Here is a 16,994-nt window from a genome sequence, read left to right as displayed (position 1 = left end):
AAAAGAAACTGCTCACATTTCAGAACTGAATTTCACAGCCAAAATTTGGACATTAAAGGGATAAGAATTTGGTGTGCAACTCAGTTTTCATGTGTGGTGTTCTTTTTCTTTTTCATAATAAATGTCCTTTGTCAGGTTGGACAAAATTACTCATGTTCATTTACTGCTGTACTATAGATGTTAGTGTGATTAAGCTAATATTATGTATTATGTTCAGGGGACTCTACATATTAGAAAATGATGTTATTCACGTGTTAGATGTACTATTACAGTCACCCAATCATTATGTCCGTTAGAGTGAAGGCCACAACCATTAGTACAAGCATCAACCTGCCAGCTAGAGACTGTAGGTTGGACACAGAGGGACTAGATGGAGTAAAAGAAGTTAGAAGACGATGAAGAAACAGTAATGGGAACTGAGAGAGCAAAGTGAATTATGCAAACACAGACAAAGGGTGAGTGGAGTGAAGGTACAGTCAGTAAACTAGTCAGTCGAGCGGTTGTCGAGTCGGTCAAACAGTCAGCGAGAAAACTCAGGCGGGGGAGGCATCTTTACCAGGAGCAAACACCTTGGGGAGCGTCATCTTGTTTTCACCACTGTCCTGACGTCGGCCTGGAGAGGAGGGGTGAGGGAGGGTGGAGGAGGAGGGATGGAGGTGGAGATGGGGGACAAAAGGGGGGAGACAGGAGGAAAAGGATGTGATGACAACAACTGACACACAGACTGGTTTACAACAGAGGAGCTGCAGACTCATACACACCAGTGACTGTGGTAAACAAATTCATTCTAAATACAACGATCAGCCAGCTGACCAAGTGAACAGTCGAAGCAAACTACACATATTTTATTGCCACATTTGTGGGGGAGGTAATTTCTTGTAATCACGCAGCAGCAGTGTGTCTGCCTTTATATGACATGGTCAGTTACACAATGAGGGAATGGTGGACGACTGAGAGGCCGGAGGGATGATCGGGGGAAAGTCAGGACCGTTGGATCGTGTCTGGTGTAGACTAGTGTATGGAGATATTTCACATTTGATGCAGATCATCAGGGATGAATTACACTAAGATAAGAAGCTGCAGCTGAATGTTTGCTAATCTTTACAATCTTGTTTCTCCTCTTAGTCTTTCTCTCCTATTTCTCCTCTCTCCCTCTTGTCGGGTGCACGGACCTTCACGTCTGACCGGATCAGGTGAGAGCACGGATGCATGGACGTGTCTCCACTTCCTGTATCTTTCACTTCTAATTGAAAGCACTCTGCAAAGTTGTATAATCGCTACTTCATGAGCAACAGATTAAAATGACTTTGTTCCAAAACAAAAAAAGCCTCTAAAACTCAAACGGCTTTATGAAATATCTGTGTGCAGTCTGGTGTGATATTGATTTCTGTCTGCTGCAATAATCAACCAACACCTCACTGCAGATTTAGTTTTTTTGTCGTGAACTCACAGTCGCGGAACTGCTCCACATCGTCGTCAAACACCGCCTCCTTCAGGGCGCTCTTGTCATAGGAGCAGATGGTGTCTCCGTAGCCGTACGGGGCGAACTCGCGACTCCGGGGTCCGGAGAAGGAGCGTGGAGATGGGGTGTTGAGTAGTGAGGTTTTGTTATCCAAAGCAGTGCGACCTCCCTCCACCATGTCCAAACCCAGGCGAGCATCAGAACCAGGAGACGACGCTACTCCTTCTCTCCCGGCCTGCGACACAGCAAGGTCGGTGGAGAGCGAGAGGATGTGAGATAGTGGATAATTAACAGTCATGATTTTATTTATAGCTGTCCAACTCCTCCATATACAACAATTTTCTTATTGTCTGAAAACATTTGTGTTCAAAAACAGGGTTCATACAGTCCTCAAATTAGCTTCAGATAAACTTTAATAGTTTTTTGTGCACAACAATGACTGAGGATTAGTTGCCGTCACTTACACTGAAAACATATTAGAAAGGGATAAGCAAAACCTGTTTTGCTGTTCTTACGGGTTCCCGACTATATAAATACTGTGAATCTATCCTTTAACATGTAGAGAGGTAAAGTTGTGTGGCAACCACTTTTCTGCATATCCAAGCAACAGAAGAATGATTAAAGAAAAGGACGTGGGTGCCTTTAGGCCTTGTCTAAAGTTATCATCTGTAACTTTTCCACATTAAAATGAGTAGACCTATGACCTATATGTTGTTGAGTTGTGTTCTAACATTATCCCAAGTGTTTCCAGTAATTCTCACACCATGATTAAAGGTAGCGCTCCGTGTCATTTGGTCGCCTGTCAATGACATCATATCCTCTATGATCATGTGTCAGTGTTGTGGTTTCCTGTCAGAAGCTCAAAATGTACTTTTATCTAGTTTTAGGCCACATACACTTTTTACAGTTTTCAATTCTATATTTGAACCAGATGAAGGATGTTAGTCATCAGATCGGATCTGAAGTTATCAGAGGAAATGAGCTGAGCTGTCTAACATTTCCTCAGCTCAGAGATGTCCTGTGTCCGCTGAATTGCGTCAGTGAATCACTGATTTTTAATATGAAACGGCTTTATTCTGTGTTTCTACTGGTTTTAATCCCTGGTCCGTTTGTCATACAGAGGGCACCTCTGTGGGTTAGGGTTCAGCTGTCGGTTAAAACCTGAAGGAATCCAAACCAGAAGAAGCTGGCGGAAATGGTGGTGAAGACAACAACTCCAATGATCCCACACTATTTCACAACGTCACCAAACACTATCTTTTGTCATTGTTTTGATTGAGCAGTAGAAGTTACATACTGTGCGGTCAAATTCTTAAATTTAAATTCAAATTAATTTTCAGCTGTGAATTCAAAATGCAACCGACTGCTTTCACTTTAACGATCTGTTTTCAGCTGCAGTGCCGTCACTTGATTTTTCTGAGCAGGAAGATTCAGGAAAACGCTGTGAGAAGACGAGAAGCTTGTGACTCACTGCGTCGTCCCTCTTGCCCTCCCGTCTGATTGGCTCGTTCAGGTCCTCCTGGCTCCGGTAGCTGAAACTCTGGATGGCCTCAGTGACGCCACGCAGTGAGCTGTAGATCTCCTCAGAGTTCATGTTCTCTGTGTCGTACTCCATCATGCTAACACAAAGACACACACACACACACACACACACACACACACACACACACACACAGAGAGAGAGAGAAATACGCACAACATTGATATAAACTGAGTATAAGAAGCAGATATACAAGTATAAAGTTGTTTTGCCACCAGTAAGAGCTTTAGCATTTGACTGATGTAAATCTTAATTTTATGGTTTATTATGGATTTCACACAGACCACATTACTGAAGGTAACATGTAACATGATTTTTTTAATTTTAATAGAGATAATTGCAGAATATAAAGAATATAAAGATCCTCTCAGCTGGTATGGAAAATGGGAATTTGGATTACGAAATCATCAGGATGAGGGTCTGGCTTTATGTGGGCATAATCTCCTGTGTGTCTCAGCCCACCTTATTACCTGGGTGAATATGCTCTGCGCAGGACCCTTAGGGAGGGGGCAGCAGGGGTGGAGTGAGGCGGAGGAGGAGGAGGAGGGGCAGGGGGGTGCTTTGAGAGTCCGTCGACACCCCAACCCCATAACCGACTGTTGCCACAGCGCGGCCGGGAGGGAAGGATGGACAGACAGGAGAGAAAAAGAGTGGGAGGAGGTAGGGGGGCCAAGACAGATGGGAATGGACAACACGAGGAGACCACGAGACAAGACGAGACAAGAGAGGGGAAGAGAAAGAGAAAAACAAGCGTGCGGAAAGAGAAAAGAGAAAAAGAAAGTAGTCTGAGCTTTAAAAGTTAAAGGAAAGTGTTAATTTAGAGGAAAGCAGTGGAAAGAAGCAGAATCCCACAAGGAGTTTTACATGAAATAAAAATCATCCTCATCATGAGTGAGGGGCCATTTCTCACTTAGAATTTTGCAGGTTCAGAGACCAGGAAATACAATATCTCCGCCATCAGAGTTAATGGGTTTTTGCTTGCAGATAAAAGGACTGTGATTCAGTGATTCAGCTGAGTGAGCTGCTCAGTCGCAGACAATCAAACAAACACATTTTAGGGATTTTATATAACAGCCTAATATACAAGGTTAATGGAACTAAATAACAAAAACTTGATGTGAAAAAAAAAATTTCATTCTGAAATAATAAAAATGAGGCTTTATAAATAATAAAAAAAAGATAACTGAAACTGTCTTTTGTGTTTTTACAAAACTAACAAAATAAATTAAGGTTAGAGAATTAAGAAGAATTAACAATTAAGACATAGAGAAAATGTCTTTAATTTTTGTCTTTTTTCAATTTATTTCATACATAAGCTTATAGGTATTTTGGTTGGCAATAAAAACTGCCCTCTAATTTTTCAGCTGTGCCAGATGGAGCAGTATCTTACAGCTGTGTGGTTCTCAGAGTACGACCAGTACATGTTCACTTAAAGTATCCAAAACATTTGCTGTATTAATGATGTCAAGCATTTTATTGTTAATTAACTGCAATGATGAGCCATAGAGCTGCAGCATCTATGACACACATCTTTTAAAGTTGTCTTTTGTGAATAGTTGTTCATCTTTCCAACATTTTTTAAATGGTTTGATATTTTTTTGAGTTGTTATTACACAATACTTTTCTGACCGTTTTATCTAGCCCCCAACAAATCCCCCATACTAAAAAAAAACAAACAAAAAAATAAATTAACACTGAAACTAATAAAAATTACACTAAAACGGAGCATTTTCAACTAAACTAAATGAGCAAACCTGCTTTAAAAATGAATTAAAACTAAATAGAAATTGAAAACAAACAAACAAAAATAAAAATAAAAATAAAAATAAAAATAAAAACTAATGAAAAATCCAAAACTACTATAACCTTGCTTATACAGTATGTGACAGCTTCAAAGAGCCTGTTTATCATATTTCACAGCAACAACCGTGTCTCAGCCAGTAAATATCTTATGAAAAGGCCACAAGCTTTTTAAGTTGTATTGTTTGGAGAAAAATAATGATTTGGCTTCTTTATTCCTGCCTAAATAAGATGATCTCTCTCTGAGCAGCTCACTCAGTACCATGCTTCCACCAACCTGCCTGTTAGGTTTGTGCGTTAGCTCGACTCCATGCATTAGGACAGGAGGTGTGTTGTTGATAACAGATTAACAGCAGATCGGTGATTAGCTACCTGGGAGAGAGTCCTCCGTGAGAACAGTTTGTTGGGGAAGTGAGGGGGCTGGTTCTGCTAGGGGTGTGGCGCGACGGAGTCCGTCCAATGGTGTTGCTTGGAGACCCCTGGAAGGCAAGGAAACGATGATGAAGTCTGAACCTGTCAACGCTGCTGTCTGATGGTTCTAACAGTGATACATAATTTTTCATCTGAGTTGAGGGTCTGTTTCACAGAATGTATATATCTGTATGTATGGATGGACGTAGCCTCCGTGACGTCGCCCACAGGTTTCTGAAGAGCGGTTTTGAAGCTACTCAAAAACGCTGCTCCACCATCGCCATCTTGGCAGTTTCCGACTCGACCTAACTCGCAGCTAATCCAAAAATGCTGGTTTCTGGCAAGCTTACACTCATCAACCTGTCACTCAAAGAGGTTAAGTATTAAAGGGCCAGTTTTAAGGCTCAGTTTCTGAATACAGGCTGTGTGCATTTCTTTGTGGACTGAGCACATTGAATTATAAAGCAGGTCTAGGTTCTATATCAATACTGTGAAAGTATCAAAGACACATGGACATTTACCTGTATACTATATGGGACCCTGTACAGTTGTCATGAAGGAGGAAATTAGCTCTAGAGATGAAAACTGTTTTTTGTACCAGACTGTAAACATGTTAATTTCTGCTGTAAAGTTGGACATTTTAACATTGGAGTCTATGGGGACTGACTCACTGTTGGAGCCAGACTCTAGTGATCATTAGAGGAATTGCGGCTTTTTGCTTTATTTTTCAGTCCTGGAGGTTGCCGCTCAGTCCAAATGTTTCACTTCACTCACCACACTGCTGCTGGTATTGCTGGAGTTCTTCAGGTGGTTGTGTAGCAGTTTGGTGGCTCCGTCCTGGAAGGTTTTGGGCAGTGCTCCGAGCAGCATGGTGAACTCTGGGGTGTTGAGCTCAAACAAGGCGATCAGCACCACCTGGGCTGCCTGGAGTTCGTGAAGCACAACAGCTTAGCATGGAGGCCACAACAGAGTATAAAGTTCAGATGGTTTCCTTGGTTTCAGAGGTATCTTGACCACGTGTTACAAACTGCTATTTGACCAGAGTGAGTCAGGCGTAAGTACTGACATTTTTAAAATATAAAGCACAAAAAGTACAGGTCATGGCTGAATTATGAATTGCTCTGGCAACTTTCCACATGGTCTGCATCTGTAAAACCATGGAAGACCAATTTGATGTAAAGGTTAATAGTGATAAAGGCCAAAACAATTCTGAACCATGGAAACCAGCTTTTCTGCTCCACAGTGCATCAGCCTGTAGAAAGAAACGTGTTAAAAGGTGAGTGTTCAAAGCTGCATTCAGTGGAAAACTAATTTGGCACACAGCTACTCAAGTCCATTGTATGTTGTTGCTATAATAGTGTTGCAACATGCAAGTGAGTAGAGATAAACTAATGTAGTAGCTTTCTGTTGTTGGGCGGATGGAAGTTTGTTATTCACAGAGCAGTATACTGCATTCAGACAGAAACTAATCAGACTTGGTCTGAAAGCTACAGTGACTTGTTAACCCTGAGCTGGTTTTGCTTGGTTTTAACATTTATATTTACAGACTTGTTGGCACATGTCACTAGATATAAAAGAAACAAAACAAGACTAGGTCAAGTATAGACTAGTATATGGCTGGACTGCGTCATGTGTGCATCCTGCCTAGTGTTAGTCGATCTCCTCCTCTCTTTGTTCATATATACAGTATTTTAATACAGCTGAACTACACTTCCTAACTGCTGCTCTGCTGCTGCGGAAATCCTGATATTATAACCACAAAGTCGTCTGACAACATGACCAAACACACCAGTTAAAGACAAAGACTGAGCTGTGATTTTGACTATATTCACTTGTAAAATTATCAGTAAGAGCGAAAGTTAGAAGCTCATTCGTGTCAGCTGCCATGCGGTCCGACCTCATGCTAACAGGGCTACACTGATGACTTTCTTCTACAGAAAGTAGCTAAGGTTTGTCCAAAAAGTTGCTAGAAGTGTCGCTTTTTTGACAAGATGTCTGTAAAGGCATCTGAAAATTCAGTTAATCTAGCAAATAAGGGGTTAACTTGGCAACATTGCTTGTTCTTGTTAAATTATTTTGAAAGAGCAACAAGCAATGAGGAAACTCCAACACTTAACCAATTGTGTAACTTCATCACTCAGTCAATCAGTCAGTCAGTGAGATTTGCATTTATAGGGCTGCTATAAACACAAAGCCATACAATGGGTTTCTCCTGGTGGTTTCCTTTTTGTCATAATATGTTTTGAGACTGCCAACAGGGTTCCCTTCATGCTTCAGGTGGTGTAAATTTTGGTAACCCTGCACCATGAAAAGTCATGTGTCATTAACAACCAGCAGTTCCTGACTTCCGTAACCATGGATGTACGATGTAATAAAAGTGAGGTTATAAGAAACATCTGTTTGTGGATCTTTACTCTGAACAGACTTTGTAGTGACGCCGTAGATACTAACATGACTGGAAAGAGCTGAGTTCTGCCGATTTCAACAGTACGTGATGATGTCTGTGTGTTCTGGTATGACTGAGGTATTACTCAGAAAATAATTACAAGAAAAATAATGATAATACTGTAAATACTGCATGTGTACCAGGCCTGCAAAATCAAGTGGGATTTTAAGTGTGTCAGTATACTGAATATATTTCATAAATATTTCATGGTAATTTCAAGTTCTCTTCATTCAGATCAAAAGGTGAACTGAGTTTAATGACAGTAAAAGACTTCTAATTTTTGATGACATCTAGGTTTTATTCCTACGGCCTTTGAATATGTTACTTGGGACAAATGACTCAACAAAATGTAAGCATGTATAGTGTCAGTTATACTAAAGCTATAGCTATTACACAATACATAAAGATATAAAACTACTATATTTTCAAAGTCTTCTCTAGAAACTATGTTACTGCAGGAAAATTAAATGTTAACAACATGCAGGTATGCAGGTGATGAGAGGTTGTTAGGGTGATTCAAACAGACAATGTGTTAGGCACACAGTAGTAACAAAACAGCATCTCTGTCAATGTTCAGCAATTAAACTGCCTCAAAAGTCCATTCATACAAAGCAACAAGCCTTTCCTGTGATTTAAAAATCAGTTACGTCTCATTGCACAACAAGCTTCATGTATTTGGTGAGCGATCAAATCAAACTGCAAGACACAGACCGACTGTTTAGGTTGTTACAGCAGAATAGCCGGAGCATAAATGGTAAAGGGTGAGTGAGAGATGCCACACTAAAGTTTTCACAGTCCTGAAGGTTGGTGGTTAGGCACCGGGCAGGCAGGGCAGTGCGTGCTTGTCGTGTTGTGATTGGCTGCTGGAGCGGGCTCTACCTGCTTACACCTCTCTTCCTGGTTGCCCTCAGTGGACAGTAAGGCTGCGGTACTGGACCTGCCAATTAGTTCCTCGCTCACCCAGTTATGAAGGGTCTGGGGCACAGTGGCAGGGCAGAACGGGGATTACAGCATGACACAGGTCCTCCACCATCACATTTGGCAATACTGCATCAATCTTTCACAGTGTGGACCATCCCACATATTTGTACTCATGAAAACAGACTAAACTGTTTTATTAATTTCAGCGTCCTGGACATGAGGCCCTGGTTGGAAATTAGGTGAGGATTTCACTTGGAAGAACAGCGGTGGAAAAACAAACAGAAGGGGACACATGTGACGCGCATCAGACAAGGGGAAGATAATGGGCCATTGACCCAAGGCCGTCCACACGGAGAGGGCCTATTATCAAAGTTTATAACTGCTTCTAAAGAAAAACATTACAGACACTACAGCGTGGAGGTAAACAATGTGCCACTGGCTGTGGAGTCAATTCTGACAAGCTAATGTCATAATTTACAGATGGCAGATCTGTTCTACAATTAAATATCTCACACTGCTTTATGAAATCTTATACTGAAGCAGTTAGTTTTGCAATAAGCTACTTCACCTACTTGTAATGCAGTTATAACAGTTTAGTATGGCATAACTTCCAGCGCTGGTGTTGAGGCAAAGAAAAAAATCAGAATAGAAAACATGGCTTTGATGTGAGATCTAATGTGTCCCCTTTTCATTAAACTGAAATATCCTTGGAATCTAAACCTTAAAACTATGACGTTGCACCATGAGGATAAATGTCCTGTATCAGACCTCGTTTGAGCTAAAACTAAAATAAAACATTAAAATTCTCCAATCACATTAAAAACATATTAAATATATGCATCTTACTTAAAATATTAATATAAAGTAAAATTATATGCAAAAAAGATAGAGATAAAGAATGACCCAAGAGGTCTGGAGGATTATTCATTTTTAAGGCCAAGAGATTTCCTCTTTCCCCTCAGTGCTAGAAAATAGTGTCGGCCTACCTTCCTGACATCGGAGCTTTTGGGCTCTGTGGTCCAGGTGATGATGCGCGACACAGCCAGACGCGTCTCGCTGGAGTTCACAAAGTCCGTCGGGTCCATCTGTCGAGCCAGGGACTCGATGTATTTCAAAATGGCCACTTTTACCTGAGGAGTCGACAAACATTCGGTCACGTCTTCCTAAAACTGCATTACCCACACTGACTGATCAAAATCCAGAAGAATCAGCGTCTCTCGGTTTAATTTACCTTGAGGTTCGGTGTCTGAGTCTGATCGACGATGAACCTCATCAGGATGTTGAACTGCTGGTCAAACGGGAACGACTCCCTGACACAGACAGAGACATAGACAAGCTAAGTTTCTGCCTGATATTAGACTGTGATTCATCTGCTGAAACATTACTGAACAAGCTTGAGTTTACACCGACTACTGACTGAGCAGCTGACTGAGAAGCTTAGGAGGTCATGTGTCTTTCAAATAGATCTCACTTAGGTTTTACACACACACATACACACACAAAATGGGTAAAAATCTCTGTCTCTCTAGTCCAGGTGTTTTCATTACATACTAATAGACTGGATCAACTAATTTCAAATGGGGTGAACTATTGCCCTCATCCATTTATCTTAGCTCTGTGACCTGGCATGTGTTTCAGACCTTGTGATATCCAGGGCCTTCTGGACTTTGGCCTGGACGGAGCCGAGCAGGTCTGCCCCCATTTTCTTCAGCAGCTGAGTGAGCAGGACAAAGAGCCAGTCCTGCAGGTCCTCCCTGTGCACTGTGATGAAGTCCACAAGAGTCTCCAGGAACATGCTGAACACCTGAGGACGCGTTCAAACATTTATTACACTCCATTGCTTACTTTAATTTAATTTGCAGTCAGATTTTGGTTAATGCATGTGTGTGTAGTAACATGGACTGAACTGCACACTTACTCTCTGTTGTTAAATCCACAGCAAGGCAGACCATGCAACAGAAGACACTCCATTAGTATCAAATGAGTCATACAAGTACGTTTTACACGAGCTCCAGCATTTATTGCCGTTTTTGGATTCCATGCATTTCCACAAAAGACAGAATTAGTCATTGCTTTAGATGGTAAAATGCATCTTCTATACCTTGCTATGTGGATCTGCAAACATCCTCGTGAAAATCTCACAAAGTCTCTTCAGCTCCACTCGGCTGCAGTGGACAAAAAGAACCAAGCAAGAAATCAGAATGATTATTATGCATCTTACGACAACAGGTTAAAATACAGAAATCATGTTGACATTTACATTCTGTCATTTATCTGAAGAGCTCAGGAAGCTGCTATCTATCATTTCCTCCTTTAAAATGCCATTAAAGCTCAGACGATCATAAAACCCACAGCAGTCCAGGCCCTGCAGCTCCATCGCAGCCATTTCCTCTGCTGTGTCTCAATTCACACACTTCCATACTCACTCCTGCTGTTTTGAGTGCATAAGTACGTTCACATTGACAAGTATGGACACTACTGCGGCTACTGTTACAGTCTCTTTGAGTTGCTTTGGTCACACTTGAACAAGCTGGCCACACAGTACCAAAGCTCACATTTCCATTCTGGCATTATGTTTTGTCACCAAGGCTGAGACTCATGCGCTCACTCCCACCTCAGTATTCTTTGGCTCTTGAGGAGGTTCTGCAGACCCAGCAGCCCCTCCTTCCTCTCTGACCAGTTGGAGCTGGCGCAGTGGTTGAGGACCTCCGCCACATCCTCCGTCTGACGCAGGTAATGGGGAATACCTCCGTTTCTTGAACCGTACGAGCGCTCCGAGCAGGCGCTGGACGCATCGCTGTTGGCGTCGTCGTCAGAATACATCCCTGGCGATTCGTACCTCCGCCTCAGTGGCTTCCTCTGTGGAGGAAAGAACAACACGAAGGAGATGTAAGAGACACGGTGCGATAGCTAAGTGTTAACCAAGCTCCGCAGCGGAAAGTGCAAACTCCAGTTGCTCATTTAGCCATGCAGTTTTCTGTCTGTTGTGTGAAATGTGCACCTCATGTTTTATCCTATGGATGTTAATTTTATCAGTTATGGTCTACAAAATTAAACAAGTAATTTTGTTTTAAATGAACATCAAAAGCCAGTTAAGCAGTGCCACAAGTAAGCAAAGGTCTTGACTATGAATGCAGTGCAGAGGGAAAGGCTTCGAACACTAGAGCTTATTTCATGTCATGGAAATTAAATAAAAACACACATGTATGAATAATGTACCAAAACAATGAGGTTCAACACATTAACATGACAATGTGAAGAAAAAAAAAAAGATCTTTGCTATGGTACCATAGATGCACACATCTGAGATGCAACGGACATACACATTCAGGGTAAAACTACATTTAAAAGTAAATTAATAAATCAATAAAAGGGGTTTGGGGTGGAGGGGAGTCATGAGCCAATATAATGAGCCAAGCTGCATTAATATTCTCTGAACTTGATTAGTGCGTGACGGCATGGAGACACAAACAGTACGTAAAATGACCAACTACCTTATTCCTGGAGTCTCCTAACAGCTGAAATGGTATCAAACAACCGAGAGGGAAAGAGGAGAGAGGGAAGGTTTAACGCAGAAACAAAGACCAAGTACAGTTCTGCTGGGTCTGCAAAACAGGACAAGACTAGACATTTGATATTTTAGCAGTGTGAGGTTTAGGGTTAAAATCCTATCAGTAAACTTGTGTAAACAACATGTGGATTGATATTTCTTACGGCTTCAGGATGTTCAAACCTTGTTACATATGAACAGAAATTTCTTTCTTGTTTTTGACAGTCAAAGAATAAAAAACCTTTAATACTCCATATCAAAGATCTAAGACCCTGATCTTATAAAACCGGCCTGTGTTTTGTGAATTCAGTTTCCATTATGGGATTAAAGTCCGGAAAATGTTCAGTCAGAATCCTCTGAGCCTGACAGGTGAGTGGAAGGACAATAATACACACTTTGGAGAATAGTTAAATAACAGTGTGAGTGTCTTTTGAAACCTCTTGAACTTTGAACTAAGCAGCTAACTTAACTATGTTTTATAGATATAAAAGAAATGATGAGTTTGGAAACTGACATTGGTAGATGAGTTTACATTTCAGCCACAGTCACCTCATTTTTTCATGTTTGAAAAGAAGCAAAAGGGCTTTGCAAGGCTGTTTTTAAGCAGCAATGGGAAACTTTACACATTAATTCTAAACCTAAACCTTACCACCTCACATAGAGTTGGTGGTCTCAGTTAGCTGGGACGAGACAGTTGCAACCCAACTCTGAGGAAGCAGTTCAATTATTTCAAACACATATTTCAAATGCTAAATGAAAATCTTGCTTAAAATACATCATCCTCTCAAAAATGACAGACTGAATAACAGAAGTCAGACTTCCACATCAACTTACCAGAGCATCAGCAACTGCTGCCTCCACCTCGGTGCCAGTGTTAAGGACCCTCATGGCGTTGACTGATGCTGAGATTCTCGCTTGATGAATCAAACCGTATCGGTCTAGACAGGAAGTGGGAACAGAAAAGGATAAAGGGAGAAACAAAGATGATGAGTAAGCTTCAGTAACAAAGTAAAACAGTCACTGTAACTTACCTGAATAGACAAAAGCAAAGGCTGCTTTTCTTACAGTTTACAGAGAAAATATTTCCTTTAGAAACATTTGAATATAAAGAAATATACTGTAAATGAGTGAGCTGAAAAGATAACAAAAAGGGTATATGCTCAATTATCCAACCACCAAAAGCAAAACGAAAACAAACGTTTCAAATGAAAAACCCAGACACAGGCAAACACTGCAGCTACACTGTTTCCCTGAGAGAAATCACCCAGGATGCACCAAAGAGGAAAAAAGACAAATATGAGCTGATATGTTAGAAATGAAAACAACAGAGGCACGAAGTTCAAAGTTCAAAGCATGACCAAACCAGATGGCAGCAGGTATAACACACAAACGTAACAAAACCAGCTCCTCCTGGGAGAAAATAAAAAACATCAATCACAAAATCTACTTCAACTACAAACAAACCACAGGCTGCTTAATGAGACATGACTGAGAACTCAAAAGACAAAGTGGCAGCAAACAACAAATAAAGATGAACCGAATCAGCACATCAAAGCCTGTACATGACAAGTCCACAAGCTAAAATGAATAAGGTATGTATGACGCACTGAAGATATAAAGTGGTGATCAAAGGTCAGGCAGATGAAAATGTAATGTTTTCTTACACATGCTAAACAAAGGCACCTTTCCTGTTTGTTTAAATACAAAATGAGATGCTCTAAAAATACTTTGGATGGAGGGAAAATAAAGGAAGTGAATGATGGAGTCACATGACTGAATACGACCGCAGAGGCATGCTGGTACATTCGGCATTATTGCCTCTGAGACAGGTAATTTTTTTTTTTTGTCGGGAGGGCCTAGAGGGACTGGGAGGCTGGGTCTGAGCATGCAGGTCACCTGACTGGCCGTGGGGGTCGGCTGTGGAGAGAGCGCTGGTTGAACGGGAGTGACGTCGGGAGGCTGCAGGGGACAGGAGAGGTAGGCAACATCCAGACCGGGGGGTTAGTGACACACACACTCACACAACAGGTTAAACACCAACTTCTAATGTGGAGACTCAGACTCCATTTTCACACTGACGATCACACATCACAGGACTTTTGCTTTTATGTTTTTGTTCCTGTCTCAATATAATGGTAAGGTCTGTGTTGATATTTATGACGTTCTTTTACTGTGCTTTTTAAAGAAAGATCAACAATGCACCTGCTCATTACATCATTGAGTTTGATGTTTTTTCATAAACCAAAACTTATTGTGAAGGAGCCTGACTCAGCCTTTACAGAGAGTCTATGACTAAAGTCACATTGCAGAGGTTATGAATTACATTTGGATATACAAAGGAGGTGGCCCATGATTCTTGAATCCTGCATTTCAATCCACCACCTTGTCCCTTATAATACATAAGAAATCGAAAATAAGGAGGGGGCCAAACAGACTCAAAATGTGTATACATCACACATACATACATCACCCTAACCAAAAAAAGAAAAACCTCCATCATTTAAACTGATGGTGTATAAAAACAACAAAAACAGCAACCCATAAGCAGTTAGCCTATGCTATGCTAACAGCACTGACAGTATAGCAATAATTTGTGTGTTTTTAGTTAAAGCAGATTGTGTTTGTTTGATGAAGATCAGACTATATTATAAGATATATTTATAAATAAATACAGATAATTCCAGAGGATTCACTTACTTTTTCTTACCACTGTATATACTCTATCTATCTAGCTATCTATGAATAGAAAGAATTAATAACACTTAACTAAACCCACCCTGCAAAGCTGGTCTGAAAAGCACCCAAACACATTTTCTTTCCTTTTCAATTTTTTTTCAATGTTCCTTTCTTCAAATGCTGTCTCCTGTTACATGTCTGTGTCCTTACATGTTTTGTAAACTAATATCACTTGTCAATATATCTACATTCATTTTGTCCATATGTATGCACTAAACAGTATATATAATTAAAATAAACAGCACTGACAGCCCTTAAGTTTGACCACCCATGCCTTATAGATTCCTTGATGATAAAGTTAAGAGCACAAAGTTATAACATCACGTCCCAGGATGTCACAGCACAACAACCACAGTAGCAGCTGCTGTTCAATGCTCACAGTGCACTGTCAACTACTGCTTCTACTTCTCCTTCTTTGTCTTCTTCAGTCTTTAATGATGGCACTTAAAACCACCACATGTACACAGGTTCATTCAGAAACATTTCAAACACATGAATCCAACTTAAAACAGACCAAAATGGAGAAGAACATTTTGATACTTGGTATAAACAACAAAGTAACATCATTGTAGAAAAAAAAAAAACTATAAAAAAAACTAAAACAAAAGTTGTGTCCACCACATACAACAGTAATCTTCCCTAAACCTACAGAGACTCAGTTAGTACATGCAGAGAAAGACAGGCAGAGGCAGAGAGGCCACAACGAACAGCACTGAACACAGACAACAACAGTAGAAAGAGTGGGAGGTGAAGACGGTCCATGTGGGACTCTCTGGGCTGGAACAGCTAATCCAGCTATGAGCTCAGCAGTACTCACCCAGAGGAGCGAAGCCCCGAGCGGGGCTGGTGTCGCGGCTGCTCTCGCGACTGGTGTCACGACTGCAACCTTGACTCATGCTGGGGCGGGGAATGCGGCTCCGGGCTAGCGTGCGGTAGGGAAGAGCAGCAGGAAGAAGAGCTTTACCACACAGGCTGGCTGTCAGGACAACAAGTTAGGTGGGAATGTCAGTATGCATTCGTGGAGGGGGGGTGAAGTTGAGAAAAGAAGAGGGAGAAAGTGGAGGTTATGAGAGATGACGCTCTGCAGGAGGCCTGTTCATTACTTCCAATAATAATAAAGTTTGGCAATGAATGAACAGAAAATTGTGACTTTGCTACTCTAAAAGCTCTGTCTGTGTTGGTGCTACGGTGGCTTAAGGAGAAAAGGCTGAAAAAATCCCTAACATCAAAAAGGTTTATTTGCTTGGCGACAGGACTGTGGTCAGCAAATTAAATGGCAATTTGTCCCTTAATTTAGGATCATTAGTTTATGCAAGAGGCAATATGAGTGACCATCCAAAATTCAAAGGTTTCATTCTCTGAATGTGCTCAACAAAATTCATGACAAAATTCATGACAATCACATTTATATACTGTATATATTATATTGTTAATGCACATTTTGTGCTGAAAGTGGCTCTACACAGGAGCTCAGGCGGTTATCAAAATGATTAGAAAAATCATTCAGCCTCTAGAGGCAAGTGAATTTTTTTTTTTTTTTTTTTTGCCAGGATCATTTTTCGAAGTTTTTGTTTTTTTCTTCTGTGAAAACAAACCCTGAGAGGCAAGTGTTTTTTTTCTGGGAAGAAAGAAAGACAAAAGATGACAAAAACAAAAACTTTTGTTAGCGATCCTGCCAAAAAACAAAAGTGTGAAGGGTTGTACAGTCAACTGACTGACTGACAAACAATTGATTGACATTGTCCTAGGACCCTGCTGCTAATGGGGCTAAAATATATAAAGAGACAAAGCGAAATAAAGGACTGAGCGATAATGAAGGACAAACGTGAAGAGAGGAGAACGGTAAAACAGAAAGAAGCGGTGGCTGAGCAGAGTGCTGGTGAGTGAGTTGGTGAAAAAACATCCTGCTAGTTAAAGGTTAGACAGTCTGGACACAAGAACAACTCAAGCTTCTGACATGTGACAAACATTAGACACATAAAAAAAAGATTATTTTGTTGGTAGCTTACATAATACAAATGTAACACATCAAGATGAGTAATTAAGGAACACGAAGAGTAACTTCTAATCATGCAAACCTGTACATATTAATAATTCATTTCTTTTGACTAAAGGCAAACTGAGGGAT

The 16,994-nt window shown here is 40.8% G+C and overlaps 1 protein-coding gene across 1 annotated transcript in view; it reads right to left on the bottom strand.

Annotated features, from left to right (window-relative positions):
• Nucleotides 1-16,994, bottom strand: part of clasp1a (cytoplasmic linker associated protein 1a) — a 92,894-nt gene that overhangs the window by 6,820 nt on the left and 69,080 nt on the right. The window contains exons 24-37 of the mRNA XM_056388841.1: nt 15,684-15,788; nt 14,027-14,089; nt 12,965-13,068; nt 12,075-12,098; nt 11,195-11,439; nt 10,682-10,745; nt 10,221-10,384; nt 9,812-9,890; nt 9,567-9,710; nt 5,988-6,137; nt 5,175-5,281; nt 2,934-3,081; nt 1,451-1,697; nt 557-613 (exon numbers count right to left, since the gene is read on the bottom strand). Of these exons, the coding sequence (XP_056244816.1) occupies nt 557-613; nt 1,451-1,697; nt 2,934-3,081; nt 5,175-5,281; nt 5,988-6,137; nt 9,567-9,710; nt 9,812-9,890; nt 10,221-10,384; nt 10,682-10,745; nt 11,195-11,439; nt 12,075-12,098; nt 12,965-13,068; nt 14,027-14,089; nt 15,684-15,788 (1,701 nt within the window). The remainder of the gene's footprint in view (nt 1-556; nt 614-1,450; nt 1,698-2,933; nt 3,082-5,174; nt 5,282-5,987; nt 6,138-9,566; nt 9,711-9,811; nt 9,891-10,220; nt 10,385-10,681; nt 10,746-11,194; nt 11,440-12,074; nt 12,099-12,964; nt 13,069-14,026; nt 14,090-15,683; nt 15,789-16,994) is intronic.

This window comes from Seriola aureovittata, chromosome 11 (assembly GCF_021018895.1).
Source record: "Seriola aureovittata isolate HTS-2021-v1 ecotype China chromosome 11, ASM2101889v1, whole genome shotgun sequence".
In the NCBI taxonomy this organism is placed as follows: Eukaryota; Metazoa; Chordata; class Actinopteri; order Carangiformes; family Carangidae; genus Seriola; species Seriola aureovittata.
The sequence above is the reverse complement of the archived record's forward strand: the minus strand, read 5'-3'. Positions and strand labels throughout refer to the sequence as shown.